This window comes from Falco naumanni, chromosome 8 (genome assembly GCF_017639655.2).
Source record: "Falco naumanni isolate bFalNau1 chromosome 8, bFalNau1.pat, whole genome shotgun sequence".
Classification (NCBI taxonomy): Eukaryota; Metazoa; Chordata; class Aves; order Falconiformes; family Falconidae; genus Falco; species Falco naumanni.
The window spans coordinates 4347612-4363179 of NC_054061.1; the positions used below are offsets into that span (position 1 = coordinate 4347612).

Genomic DNA, 15568 nt, shown 5'->3' on the forward strand with positions numbered 1-15568 from the left:
GTGTGAGCAATTGCTGATATCTTACAGCTATTGAGTGTACGCAAGGCTTGGAAGTAAGTTAATTGTGACTATAAAGAGCTTTTACTTTTTAGAACAGTCAGCTTTTATCCTCAGTAAAAGAATAAATTTAGTCTGTGTTCTTGGCCAAGTTTATCTCCCTTTATGTATTTCCTGTTACTTTGAAGGGTGCAAAGTTTCTCGTATATATGATAGTTCTAGGGAGCTGAATTATACTTAGTACAGAAATGTCCTATTTCTGAAGGAATAAGGTGATACATAATTGTGGTTTTCTTTTTCTTTTCCCCCCCTTTTTTTTTTCAGTACCCTCTTCTATGGACTTACTGAAGCAGTGTAGACCTTTTTTTTTTTTTTTTTTTTTTAGTGCTTAGGAAGAAAGATTTTCAAACAGTTTTTTGCTTTGTTTTGCTTTTCTCAGTTTTTTCCATACTATGGACACAAAGCTGAATAATCAAACAAGTACCAATAGGATTAAGCTACTGTGTGAAATAAATGGATTTATTTTTTTTTCCTGTAAAGGGTGTTTATAAGTTGGGTTTTTTAAAACTTACATTCTTCGTAGTAGCCAACTCTCCTTGGGTTTGTTCCCTGCTTTCCTCACCTTCCACCTCCCTAGCAGAAAATTCTAAGGTGGTTACATGTGGGATATTATAAATGCTTCATCTAGAGATGTTTGCTGTATCTTTGGCTGGTGGTGTTTAATATGTGGCTCTGTTATAGGAAAGTACCTGTCCGTGTGTCTGACTAAGCTTGTAAATGTGCCTAGACACTTTAAAAAGCCTTATCAGATGACTTTTAGTTAATCAAAGATAGGAGGGGGAAAAAAAAAAAGATGCCCTTGATTGTTACCTTTAATCTAAGAGAAGCAGCACAGAGGTATTTAAACCTTGCTCCCCATCCCCCCATCCCCTTTCTCTTATGTGCAGATTTGGTGTCTCGGGATACGGTAGGTGTTCTAATTCACCACGGTTTATCAAAAGTTGAGAGACAATGTTGTTTGGCAGTCTCTGTAGCAAGAAAGGAAGCATCTTTTGTTATTGACATCCTTTCTCTTAGCTCTGCTCTTGCTTTTTGCCAGCTGCTCATTGTCTATACTTGCTTATTTAGTATTCACAAGGGATTTTACAAGTTCTTATCAGTTCGTTGCCACAGCACATCATTTCCTCTTGTCATCGTTACTCCTTAAATTGGTGGGGGGAGGATTTGCATTAGAGCTGGTGAGTGGTAGAAACCACCACCATTCATGAGCATGAGGGCTGTTTGGGCTGCAGGGTGATGTTCTGCTTCTCTCCTTTCTGAGGCAGTTTGTACTAAAGGTCACATAGTACTTTACTCTGCCGTGCCTTTCCCCCCCTTCTTTTTCTGGGGAAAAGAAAACATATTTTTTTTGGCCAAAGGCTAAAAATACCCAGCGCTTCAAATATTCCTCTTACAAGATATGAGGAAGTGCAGCATAAAAATAGCCACAGCTGAAAAGGTTGACCACCTTTGAGTGGCTGAGGAAGGGTTGGTTTGGGGTTTTTGTTGGATTTTTCTTTCAATTGTTTGTTTTTCTTTTAGTTATCTACAGTTTCTGCCTCATTTTTTAAATACTTTTCAAAAAACATGGGACATCTAGTTGGAGCTCAAGAACAAGAAGATTCTTTAGTATTTTCTCCTTCTGGGCAATAAAGATCCAGTTGAGAAGCTGAGTACTTCAATGCTGTACTGGCTGTGGAACTACTGGTTCCACCGTGCCTCTTAACTGTTGCTTCATAGCAAATTTAAGTCTTCTGGTGAAGCACATGGGACAGGGATATAATACCAGGCTTAAAGCATATTCCCCAAGCCTGTCTTCTGAAAGAAAGTGACGGATTTAATGAACATTAACAGAAGCCATGCTGTCCCTTTTGACCCTGGACTGTCCTTTTCCCCGCTCATCAGTAATGCAAAGACTGGGGACTCTAACCATGTTTTACTTTTATTTAGGTTTGGGGTGAGGTCCTAGGACTTCTGGGATTTTGTTTTGAAACAAAATGAGGTGCAATGGCTAGGGTTGAAACAGGAATTATTTTAATATCTGCCTTTCTGTTTTACCACATTCTTTACTTTTTTACTAATTACTTCTTAAATTTTCTTTTTAATAGAACTGATTTGGAGGAATCATCATTTTTGATGTGAAGACTTCATCACAGACATCCATATGTTCATATGTCAGCCATCAAGAAATAAAACAGCTCATCAGTGGCAGTAACTGCTTTTGGTGTACACTGACATTTATTTGAAAAAAATCCCACAAACAAACAAAAAAAACCCCAACAGATAGAACCCAGCAAACCTTTTGAAGACTTGTGTCAAATGACGTCAATGGCCAGTTTGTTCTCCTTTACTAGCCCAGCTGTAAAGCGTCTGTTGGGCTGGAAACAAGGAGATGAAGAGGAAAAATGGGCAGAAAAAGCTGTTGATGCTTTGGTAAAAAAGCTGAAAAAGAAAAAGGGTGCTATGGAAGAACTGGAGAAAGCCTTGAGCAGTCCAGGACAACCCAGCAAGTGTGTTACTATCCCCCGCTCTTTAGATGGACGACTTCAAGTTTCTCACAGAAAAGGCCTTCCCCATGTAATTTACTGTCGTGTTTGGCGTTGGCCTGATCTACAAAGCCATCATGAGCTGAAGCCATTGGATATTTGTGAATTTCCTTTTGGATCTAAACAGAAGGAAGTCTGCATCAATCCATACCACTATAAGAGGGTGGAGAGCCCAGGTATGTTTGAATATGGCTGTCTTAAAAAATGAAGAAAGTCTCCAGGAACCACTCATTGTTCACTCCCTCCTTCTCCAGTAGTGTATAAAAATTTACATGTGATGTTTGAGGCAGTTTGGAAAAGGAATGTTCGAAGTGCACTCTTCTGGTGGGGTTTTGGTGAGGTGTGTTGTCCATTCTGTACTAGCTGTTTTTCTTTGTGGTAAATCGCACCTTTCCCACAGGTCTCTTAAGCCTGCTACCCTTAAAGTTAGTGGCAAAGTCCTCATTTGTAATAAAATAGAAAGCAGTGATCAAAAGACTTCAGTTTCCTTGAGAAACTTGTTGAAAACCTCAGTCCTTGCAGGGTTGGTAGCCTTCCTTCAGGGGCTTAATATTTCATCAATGAGTGGCATGAACGGAGAAAATAATAATAGTTTTTTAAAAATCTAGTGTGTAGCATTTACCACTTCACTTGCCATTAGCAGGCAGCAGAGCTGAACAGAACCAAGGGTGGTGATCAGTTAGAGCAAGGTATGTACCGAATTTGTGTCAGGTCTGAAGTCTGCTGTTAAGGCATGGTGCCATGGGAGAAGGTGAGGAGGATTGTCGTTATTAAGTATGTTGCTCTGGGAAGTATAGTGAAAAGGTGCTTCCGTTGTTCCACAAAATGGTTCTAACTCTCCTGCAACCAGCTCAAGTGCTCTACTGTAGCACTTGAATTCCAGACTCCAGCACTCTTGCATTTAAAAGCTAAAACTCCAGCTTAGCAACAGTTGTATATTGTAGTATAGATTTTTACTTCCATGAAAAGGGCTATATGTAACTATATGGTTTGACTGTAGTAATACAGACTGTATTTCTATTTTTACTGATTTGGTAATGTACATATTCAGTGAATTTTGCACTCCTAAATCAGGAGTTTGGTATGTGCCACACATGGACTTTTTTTCTGATTTTTTTTTTAAAGAGGGTCTGCTTTCCATTGCATGAAATACAAGTGTGCTTTTGCTCTGATTTTTGCAAGATTAAAGTTTGAGTCATTCCGTGAAGCAAAATGTAAAAAAATAAAGGAAAGAGGATGGGGTAAAGGCATGACAGGTGAATCCCTTATTCCTTTTTCCACCCAGCTAGTGTCGATATTTTTGTGATGAGCAGAATAGCACATGATTTGTATCTGTTTCCTTGTATCTCAGTTTTTAATCTAAGTTTGTCTGGGTTTTGTTTGTTTGTTTCAGTTCTACCTCCAGTGTTAGTGCCTAGACATAGTGAATTCAATCCACAGCACAGTCTACTAGTTCAGTTCAGGAATCTAAGCCACAATGAACCACATATGCCACACAACGCGACATTTCCAGATTCTTTCCAGCAACCCAACAGCACTCCATTTTCCATTTCGCCAAACAGTCCCTATCCACCTTCTCCAGCCAGCAGCACTTACCCAAGCTCCCCAGCTAGCTCTGGACCATCTAGTCCGTTTCAGCTACCGGGTAAGTACAGGCTGAATGTCAGCTTAATAAAAAAAATTGAAATGTCACATGCTGTTACAACTTACTACCTCAGGCTCTTGTGATACTTGCAATAAATTGTTTTTCCATTTGCATTTTAGGGGGGGTTCTTCCTAGTTTTGTCACTGGTCAGTTAATTGTTACAGTTTTATTTTTCCAAATGTTTTTTGTCATGGATACAATAGCAGTGTTATTTTGCCAGCTTCAGTGTAGAATAACTGATACATACTTTAGAATAATATCTAGCATTGAAAAGAAAACAGATGTAAGAGGCTGAGAAAGAAATTAATTGATGTCTTTCTCTGAATAAAGACACATGTGGTGTCTAACTGGGGAAAACCAGCAAATTTTTGATAGGAACTTCACAGATTTGAGTGCAAATAGGGGAAGAAAAATTAAGGGCAAAGGAAAGAAGCCTTATTGAGTCTGGTAATTGGTGTGGTTTATAAAGCCAAGAAGCTAATAGATTAAAGAATATATTTTTCCACTAGCTCAGTGCCCTTGTCTTTGTTCTTTCTGGCTGCCCAGTGCCACAAAAAGTGCCCATTCAGTGGGGTATCCCTCTTGGACAAGTACTGTGATCACTGGGATGAATGCATTAATGGTAACTGGAGAGAATTTCTGAAATAAGGGGTAATAGCGTGTTGGTACAGTGAGTACTGTGCTGATGAAGAGTATAGAGATCTACACTTCTATAATGAATTCAGCCTACAGAAGCAGCAAAAAATTAATTGATTTAGACTTTCATTATGCTACAGCAAATAGTTATTTCTTCTACTGCTTTCTTTCTGAACACAGAGAACAGGGGAGGCAAGAAAGCTAATGTTCGTGTGACAAAAAGTGGGAACTGTTGTTACCTTGCCCAGCTGCAGGAGTGCAGTTGTTAAAAAAAAGGGGGGGGAAAGCACATCATCAAGATTTCTCAAGTGTCCAGTCTTCTTGTTAGTCCTGTAAGTAAGAAACCAGCTACTGAAGGAGTTTACTATAAAGACAGGTTACTTTGAAAATGGGTCCAAATGTTCTAACATCTCTTGTTCAAGAGTATTGTTGTGTGTTTACACCTGTAGAATGAATAAATAAATAAATATTCTAACTTGTTGAGGTTTGTTCTAGTTTATTCTGATTTTTTCATGTTTGTAGCTGATACTCCACCTCCTGCATATATGCCCCCAGATGATCAAATGGGGCAGGATAATTCTCAGTCTATGGACACAAGCAATACAATGATCCCTCAAATCATGCCAAATATATCGACCCGAGGTAAGTTGCATAGTATAGTGTAAAATTAGCATAGTTTGACTTCTTACAACTCATGATGAAATTGAACTAATAACTTCCAATGGTGCAGTAAACCTTATTGATAAGTGGAGGCAGTCCTCCAAGGCAAACTGGGGCTGTAGCAGAAAGAATTAGATAAAACTTGCTTTGCTTATTTGCATCTCTGGTATTTAAAATTTTGTAAGCCATACTATGCAACTGAAAAGTTGAACTTTTTTTCACTTCTCAGAAATAGTCTTCTGCTACTTTGACATGCTGTTGAAATTGTACATGCACAAAGGCTCTGAAAATGGACTCTCAAAATACCAATTGTAACAGCTTTTTAAAAATTGGACAGAAGAATCATGTTTCACCTGATAACACGGACATCTATATTTTTTTGTGTGTAGTTTTGTTTAGTATCAGGCTTAAAATAGTAAAACAGTTATAAAATCAGTGGACTAGGTAAAATGTGTGAAAGTAAAGATCGTTAAGATCTTAATCAGGACATCGTAACTTAACTAAGCTTTTACTTATCTGTTGATATTTTGGAAGGCCTGCTTTACAGTTCTACGTTTAATATTTTATCACTTAAGATAAACTGGTACTTTTGTTTTGCTTATTTGCAGATGTTCAGCCTGTTGCCTATGAAGAACCCAAACACTGGTGTTCAATTGTATATTACGAATTAAATAACCGTGTTGGGGAAGCCTTTCATGCATCATCTACAAGCGTCTTAGTAGATGGCTTTACAGATCCCTCCAATAATAAAAACAGGTTCTGCTTAGGTTTGCTCTCAAATGTTAATCGCAACTCAACAATTGAGAACACTAGACGACATATTGGAAAAGGTAAAGCTTAGTTGTGTTACACAGGGTCAAGAAGCTAAGTCCTTGTTGGTATTTCAACTTCTGTATATTGCAACAATGATTACTCTTCGATATGAGTAGTAGAGGTAATCTATGATATGTTACCTACTTCTCCAGTATCAGAAGACAACTTATTTAGGCATGGTTTGATTCTAATTAGTCTAGGAATTGCATACTTTTTTCTTTGGCACTAATTTAAAAGAGTAAATATTACCTCTTTCTTGCCAAACTATATTGTCATAGGGGCTTGCTTGTTATGGTTAATAATTTTATGCAGAATTTTGTGTTTCAGCACCAGGAAATATATTGAGGGCTTCTGATATTCTATAGTGTATCTACTTTCTAAATCAAATTTTTCATACCACTTCACAGTATATCAAAGATCTTTTTTATTTTGTTGTTCATGTAAGGTATTACACTGCTGTCTACAGTGTGTTCCAGTATCTTGCATGAGTTGGCAGCAGGACTTTGAAGTGCTAATGCAGAACTGCAAGGACTCATTTGGCTGAGTGAATCCATGGGGCGTGTATGTGTGTGGGAGGGATTCCTGGAGACAGCAGGTTTTGCAAGATCTTCTAGTTCTCCCATACTGTTTGGCTGATAGCACATATAGACGCACAGTTTTCATCTTTGATGGAATGTGCGTGGATTATCTTGAAATGTAGTACTCCTTCTCTGAATATCTCCTTTTTTGTAACTAAGTCAGTGCTGAGAACCTGGTTTTGTTGCAGATATAACTAGATGCCTTTTTAACACATGAGATTGATAACTGTTGGTGTTGAGTTTTGTTTGATGAAAGTTGCTGCTTGTAGTATATATTCAAGACCCATCCTGTCCCTTAACAGTCTTTCAATTAGAAACGACTATAAATACGGCAAAATTTTGCAGATAATCTGGAGACCATGCGTTCTATTAATATCTCTTGGAAACTTGGCTCCCCAGTGCTGTTGTCTGAGAAAATTTAGTGTTATGAAGGGGAACAACTGATTTCCGAGGCATGGGTGGTTTGTCAGGTTCTTTTGTTTTGGCTTACCCCTTTAGATGGTACTGGCAGAGAAATCTTACACAACTGCCTAAGGTCAGAAATGTAGCAAGGATCCAGCATCATGTTGTAGAATAGTATTAGTTGCAGTGAGCTTTAAAATGTCTACATCTAGTACTAATGGTTAGACTAAAACTTTGCTTTATGGTAGCAGTTCTGGGAACAATTAAGATTGTTTGGGGATAAAATACTATTTATTTATGGCTTTGTTTGGAAATTCTTGGGGTTTTGCCTCCTTAAAACGACCCAATTCTAGTTGCTAAGCTTTTTTCTGTAAAAGCATTGCATTGCAAGCATAAGTGACTTCTAATTGTGCATTGGATTATTTTTGAAGTAGCTGTGTTGCCTTCAGACTGTTACGTGGTGCAGCTCTCCTCTTCAGGGATCTCTCAGAAGGTCTTTACCAGAAGTTGTTAGCTGGCCAGGTGGTGGTCCCTGTCTTTTTAAAATAAATAGGGTTGTGTTGTGAAAATGCATTCTTGCCCACTCCAGATTTTCTGACAGCTGCTTGTAGTTCTTGAAGCCAGTGGTTCCTCTATGTAACCTTCATCCATAGTCCCAAACGGATCTAGCAGTGTTCACAACAGTTGCTGCTGTCTGAAAGATTGTGTCTATTGACTTGCTGCAGCTTCATCTGGCAAACCACGGGGTAGGTAGTCTGCAGTGGATGTCAGGGTATTGCAAGGAAGATTGAACTGTATCCCAGATTTAACAGTGGTGGGCGGGGGAAGGGGAGAAGACCTGGGATAAGGAAGGCAAATATCTCAACTGAAGTAGCAGCGAGAATCTGTGTTTGGAAGCTGAAAGGATCTGTAGCTTTTTTATATATAAAATTTTAGTTAGTAGTAGTATTATATAGGCTTTAGAACATAAAAGGAGGGAAGCATTTATGTATATAGCTGAAACCAGGCAGATGTGATTAAATCTAGGGGCTTTGTTGATTTTTTTTTTTTAAGGTTGGTATTGCCTGATGGTATTTAAGTTGTGCAACTAATTGGACTTATATCTCCTTTTACTTGATAAAATACACCGGAAGTCAGAGCAGACTATGAATATACTTTCTCATTCATGTCTATCACTGCCCTTTCTCCCAGGACACTTTTATTTCTGTTGGAATTTCCATAGGCAGAAGGTACCGGTTTTATAAAACTGGAATTAGAAAATCCACTGAAGTACTCTAGAAAAATAGCTTGAAATAACTGTTGACATGAAGGGTTTTTTTTCCATTCTATTCTGTAATTGATGAGAGAAGGACATCTAGTGGCTGATGTATAACGGAGCCTACTGTATTTTGAAATGAGAAGGTATGTTGTAGTGTGGACAAAAGGGCTTTTCTGAAAAGCTCCTCAAACAGAAAATCTGTCTCTGATTTTGTGGGAGTTGTATTAAGTACGATATTTTTGGAAAAAAGTAATCTGAAACGTTTTTATCTTTGTTTTCAAGGAGTTCATCTCTATTATGTTGGTGGAGAAGTCTATGCTGAGTGTTTAAGTGACAGCAGCATATTTGTACAGAGCAGGAACTGCAACTACCACCATGGCTTTCATCCAACAACTGTATGCAAGATTCCTAGTGGATGCAGTCTGAAAATTTTTAACAATCAGGAGTTCGCTCAGCTTTTAGCTCAGTCTGTCAACCATGGATTTGAAGCAGTATATGAGCTTACCAAAATGTGCACCATTCGAATGAGTTTTGTAAAGGTAAACAAATTATTTTGAGGGTGTTGAAATTTATTGTGGATTTGGGTATTCAGCAGTAATTGCATTAGCACTGTAACAATGTAGCAAAGCTGTTCTGACCTGGTGTTCTTCTCAATGATAAGTGTGTGGAAAGTGGTTAATTTGGTGAGTGGGAAATTGATGCAAGAAGGGAAAAGCAGAGCTAGCTGTACAGAATGTTGGCCGTGTATTTAGTTACTTCAGTATTAAGGACAGGGATTTAATCATTGTGGTTGCTATAATTTTATTAAAGGAGATTTGAGATCATGCTCAATTTGAAGGAACAAAATGAACTATAAGACCACTAAAAGAATGTGAGTAGAGAGGATCATAAGTGATTTCAGAAAAAAATTGCAACTCCTTCAAAGACATTAATACTTTTTGTAAAAAAAAAATAATAAAAAATATGGAAAAAAGACATTATTTGAATTTATGAAGCCAAACTGTACTGTTATTCTGACAGTAGTGTTTTCTCAGTGTTGTTTAATCAAGATGCTGTCTGTTTCAGATTTAGTGTGGAGTATAGACATGGGCCTTCCAGGGTTTTATTGCATCTTGCCCAAAAAATATTGATTGTTTTGTCAGTTATGATAAATACTGCTCAGACTGAGAATGTAGAGGATAAGGGAGCAGGAGGGAGAAACAGAAAAGAGATGTGGCCGTAGTCAGGAGGCATTCTTGAGTTGAGTTGGCAGTGCGCTCCACAGAGGAGCTCCTGTAGTTGCTCCGAGTGTGTAGCAGACAAGACTGGATTCAGCCTTCCAGGTGCAGCTTCCCTCCTGCTCCTTCACTATCTCGAGTTTTTTGTTTTAGATAAGAAGTGTTGCTAAACTCTGAGTTCCCTTCAGATAAGTATCTTGGAACATGATTTCCTGCTTCTTGTTAGTACAGTTATTTTGACAGACAAGCATGTCATCAACTTGATTGATAATGTTTTGTTCATTTTTAGGGATGGGGAGCTGAATATCACCGACAAGACGTCACGAGCACCCCGTGCTGGATAGAAATTCATCTTCATGGGCCCCTCCAGTGGCTGGATAAAGTACTTACACAAATGGGTTCTCCTCTTAATCCCATCTCATCTGTTTCATAGTGCTGAAATTCTATCTCCAGCCTAATTTTTAGTGAACTTATTCTAATTCTAGAGAAACTTCCAGTGTGGATACTGTGAGCTATATGGAGAATGGATTTAACTTTTTTTTTAAAATCCCTTTGTGACCAATTCCATTGTGTATAGCTAACCAGTTTTACATTTCAATTTGTTCTTGTGATGCTTAAGTGACAGTTGAGCCCTAAGGGAAAAAAGTCTATTGAAAAATTCAGAACACTTTTCCCCTTCTTCCCATAGAACTTAAACAGGCATATGTCTTAACTGGAAAAAATTATTTTTCTTCTTGTCCTGTAGGGACAAGAATTATGAAGACTGACTTCAGAAAAGAAATACATATCATAGTTTGGTATTTTTTTAATGTTTTTGAAACTGTTTGAACATGTGCAGCTCCAGCTTGCAAGCTGTATTTTTAGCATTTTGTTTAACATCTTAAGGTTGACAACTGTCATAAACAAAATTAGACTTTATTATGGCTAATTTGCCTCAAATTGAACAATGTGATTTTTTCTAAGTGTACACGTGAAATATACTTTTTACAAATATTGGAGTGGTGTAAAAACACTTGTACTGTCTATTGGAAAATGCTGTCATAAACACACTGTATATTAATGCAGAATAGCAGTTCTTAGCCTTTTCCCACTTCAGTTTTGTAATATCTCTTTTAACCACAGTTTTAAATATTAATTGATACAAGGTAAACATCTTGCACATTTCTGGAGTAGTAATTCTTGTTTTGCTTTGATTTACACTCATGCCGTTTGGATTTGGTTGCCAAGGCTATTTCTTTTTAGGTACCCTTCTCTATTTTAACATAAACACTACTATTTGTAAATGGCAGTGCTTACTACTTTTTGGAAGGAATAAGTTTTTTGTTTTCTTTTTGGTGTTCTAGCTGTTTATTTTACCTGTCTGGAATTGATCTGTGTTAGGCCTTTTTAATCTCTCAGTAGACATTACGCAGTATTAGTGATTACACTGTATTTAATTCACTTTCAGTATGAGTTTGAGTCTCTTTGAAGACTGTGAGTGGCTTAGCAAATTAGTAACTGAATGCAGAAGCTTTTACTTCCAGATCATGTAATTTAATACAGACCTGTTGGTAATGACCAAAAGTAATCACTTCTTTGTAGCCTATGTGAAACAGCGGTCTTGAGCCTGTCCCTGGTGGCAGGTGTTCAATCAGAAGACTCGTAACTGTAGTTGGCAGCTTTATGGGATTGAAGGACTGCATTGATATGATGATGAAATTTCTTTCTCACACGTAAGGAATCCTGTTGCCTGTGCTGTTGTATTACTCAGTAGAGAATTTATGTATTAAAGACTAAAAGCAATCAGTTAAATAACATGCATATTTTCCCCCTTAAAATAATAATAAAAGGAGGCTGAAAGAAATATTCTAAGAGAATTAGAAGTGAATTATGTACAAAATTCCTTTGCATGCAGAAAAAGACCTATTGTATTTTTTTTACTTCTCATCCTCCTTTTTTCTCTTTCCTGAACACCCCTTCAGAAAAGGGTTTCAGTGTTTGGGGAGAGGCTGAAAACTCTAAAATGCAAATACTTATTAAAAGATATATTGCAATTACTGCAATCCTGAGACATTGATTGCTTACACAATTTCTTGTGTCTTCTGTTGAATGAAGTTTCTGCTCAAATGTGGAAATCATGCATCATATGGTACCTAAGTAACAAGTGATCTTAAAGGAATAAAATTGTTTACGTGTCATTAAAATGTTTCTTATGAAATGCCTTAAAGGAATAAACTGTTACACTTCTGCAGAACCCTAATATTCTCTTGTACAGGAATTTCTATGTTACTTGGTGTTTTGGCTTTTTGGTGTTTGTTTAAGCAATTTCTCAAGTGTGTTTTAAAAACAAGTAAGTGCATCTTCAGGCAAAGGGGAATAACATTATTTGTGGCTCGCCTTTGGGGTCTTCTCTTTCATTCTTTGGAACTGCAACCCACAGATGGTTCTTTTGATCGAATAAGATGCGAAGTGGGTTTGCCACAGGATCAGGCTTCTATTTTCTTCTCCCTGGGCCTGACTTGTCAAATTGCTGAATACGTATGTTTGACACTACAGGATATTTTTTTTTTCCTTGACTAGCTTTTATTATAAATGTCATGGCACATTGAATTTAGGGAAAGATCTCTGTTGTTAGGTACTTTCAGATAAAGTAAAATCTTTGCTAAATGTTTTTCACCTGGCTTCATCTATGTTCACTTGCATGTTTAGATGTGGCCAACTAAATGACTTACGAATGGGTGCTGAAGTGGGTGTTCATGAGCCAGAGCTGCTGCTTAGTGCTAGTATTGTGGTTAGATTGGCCATCCATGCACTGAACTGTAATTCCTGCAATAATATCCAGTTAACCCACTTGCGATGCTCTCATTAAGTACTAGAGCACTCTGGCATTTGTCTACTTGTGTACATATTCTTGAACTGTAATATATGCAGTGCTGGGGATATCCTTGTGGCTGCTGATCTTGCCAGGGTAGGTGTACAGGAGCAGACCCAGTAAGATTTGTCTGTGTTCTACTTTTCTGTTCCTTTTAAGTAGGACTTCTTGAGAGCTTCCTAGTTAGCAGATTTTTGTGTGCTACTGGTTCATGGTGCTCCTGGTCATGTTTAGTTCATCTGTGCTGCTGATACACAATTCAGATACCAGCGCACGGGTAGATTGGTTGAAGAGCTCTTTGACTCTAAAGATGATTTAAGTATAGTGATAGCAGAGTGTGCTGCTTCTGTTGCAGCATACACATGTGTAAGTCACTTCTTGATCTAGATGGAGGGATGGAGAAACTGAGACAGCCAGTAGGCTCCATCTTCCACTACCACACTTTCTGGTGTAGCCCAGCTTAGACTGAATGTTACTCTTCAGTGAAAACTGTTTTGGCCTTTTGTAGTGTATTTTCTTCTTTGGGGGCATCTTTCTACATTGCACCAACCACAGCATTAACTAACAGCTTTGCCAATACCAGCAAAGAGTTTAGAACAGGCATACAGAAGTTCTTTCTAGGTTTGCTTTTATAGTCACTAAAATAAGATAGTAGCTTGGATATTCCTTCTTAGAGGACTTCAGTCTTGCTGGCAGTCAATCCAGTGCCTTGTGTAAGTATTATGTTCATTTAATCGCATTAGGCGTGAAGTAGCTGTACATGAAGGGATGACATTGGGTTATAGTATCTATAGGACCAAAATAAAAATTTCTAGTATGACTGACAGATGAGAGACAAATCTAACAGAACAGCCCATTAGTTCAAAAGAATCATGAAACAGCCCATGTCTTGTAATTTGGTATAGAATTATTTAAAATGCTGGAATTCTTTTGGGTTTTGCTTGAAGCTATGATTTCCACCACCACCATGCACACAGTATTACAGTGTGGAAGTTGTCAATCCTTGGGCAGATACTCTTGCAGTGTAAGGCTAGAGAACATTAAAATGTGTCAGGCTTCCTTGATAGTTCTAAATTTTTTTGGGATATTGTTTTAGTTTCCCAAAGTGTTGCTAGTGATGTTTTTTAGCCAAAAAAAAAAAAAAAAGCAAAGAAAAAAAAGGCAAAAAGCAACATTTTCTAAATGTTTTGCTTCAGAAGACAAACGTGACTAACTTTCTTTTTTGTAGTTGTGAAGTTTCTGTTTAGGAAGGTATCCCATTCTGAATTCAAATCAGTAGACCAAACCATCAGATTACACAGTAATGTTGCTTTGTTGTGCTGCTCCATAAACCTGCTTCTGTGTTTGTTGCAAGCATAACCTTTATGCTTTTGTTTACATTGTAGGAAACACAGTTCTAGCAATGAGTTTTTTCATATAACTCTATAAACATCTTTTTATTTTGTTAATTTTAAAATTATTAGGTTTTGCTATGTTATGTTTTTAAAGATATTTTTTGCATACTGCTGCTCATATTTCAATAAACAAAACAAACCCTGAGATTTTTCTGATTTCCTTTTTCTGTAACTCAGTACGTCTCAGATATTTGTTTACAAGGGTTGGTTTATGGCTTCTTGTAACTCTTGCTGCTGATGCCTTACCGTCTACATATTCCTCCTCATACAAGTGTGATCTTGTAATTCTAAAAATACTTTTTGATAGCTTTTGGGTAACACAAAAGCTGCCATGCTCTTGGAAGCAGAGACTAAATTATTTCATTAACTTATTTAAGAGGGTTTTTTTCTTGTTCTAGAATGCAGCCAGCCAAAACGCTGTCAATTTGTCGGTACTTCATAAAAATACCTAAATCGGCAGTACAAAAAGATGTGTATCTGTAAGACTTCAGCAACACTTTTGATTATTGTGTTGGGGGTGGTTGGGGTTGGTTTTTTTTTTTTTTACCTTCGTGGCTGACCATAACGTTTTTAAACAACCGTGATCTTGTCTGAATGTGTAGAGCTTTAAGCTGATGACCGATAGCTTTTTCATTGAAATGAAGGCTGTTCGAATCTCTCTTGAAACTCAAGTACTCTTCCAATAAAATGGAAATCTAGGAGAAGTTTAGTGAGCTGTGCTTTTGCTGTCTATTAGCCTTATTTTTAAGATTGAGGGGAAGAAAAGTTTTCTCTTGTTTATCAAGATACTACAGAAATAAAGGTGGAAACAGTAATTGGTGTGCATAAATTAAAAGAAATATCTTTTTTGGCAGGATGAGTACAAAACCACTGAATTCCAACTCCAGAGGTATATTAATATGAAAACTACAGAACAGACAAATTATTTGTTTAGCATAGAGCTGAAACAAGTATGGTGCTACTCCTTGATCTTGCCTGTGCTTCTTGCTCCGGGATTTAATTTGGCTAGCGGGCTGGTGCCTTGCAGCAATACGCTGAAGTTCTTAATAGTAGCCTTTTTTCTTCTAAATGTGCAACTGCACTGTACTAAGGAGCATCCAATCATTCAGGTAGTAATTTTTTTATATATCTTCTGATACTGTTTTGATGTTTTTTCTTCCAAGACAAAGATTGCCATTTGAAGTTCCCAGATTTGCTATGGTAGTATTACCTAGATGATACAGTAACTTGTGAGTAGTATCTCACATAGATGTTGGAGTTGGCTTTCCCAAAAATTTATATGGACTTGTATAAATAGCTTTCTATATAAGTAAGAACTAACCAAATAAAAGAAAAACTCTGTATTAAAAGTTTTAAATAATTTGAAGAGTTTATGCTAATCTTGCTAGTCTTTCTCTCTGGGGAATTTAGAGGTGTAGGAACAGCCGATAATTACATCTCTCTGAGCAACTAACCAAAGTAACCTGTGAAACTGCTCATTTATGTTTTTTCCAGAGGGGGAAAAAAAGGCTTTGGGCAAAACGCATCTCTTC

General features: G+C 37.4%; 1 protein-coding gene across 2 annotated transcripts in view; it reads left to right on the forward strand.

Moving 5' to 3' along the window:
• The window catches only part of SMAD5 (SMAD family member 5), a 30529-nt gene extending 16348 nt beyond the window's left edge, over positions 1-14181 (forward strand). For both annotated transcript variants that reach the window (XM_040603608.1, XM_040603607.1), the window contains exons 2-7: positions 2145-2758; positions 3976-4227; positions 5386-5505; positions 6132-6353; positions 8857-9113; positions 10081-14181. In XM_040603608.1, coding sequence (XP_040459542.1) covers positions 2356-2758; positions 3976-4227; positions 5386-5505; positions 6132-6353; positions 8857-9113; positions 10081-10224 — 1398 coding nt within the window. In that variant the 5' untranslated portion in view covers positions 2145-2355 and the 3' untranslated portion in view covers positions 10225-14181. The remainder of the gene's footprint in view (positions 1-2144; positions 2759-3975; positions 4228-5385; positions 5506-6131; positions 6354-8856; positions 9114-10080) is intronic.
• Positions 14182-15568: the final 1387 nt, after the last annotated feature.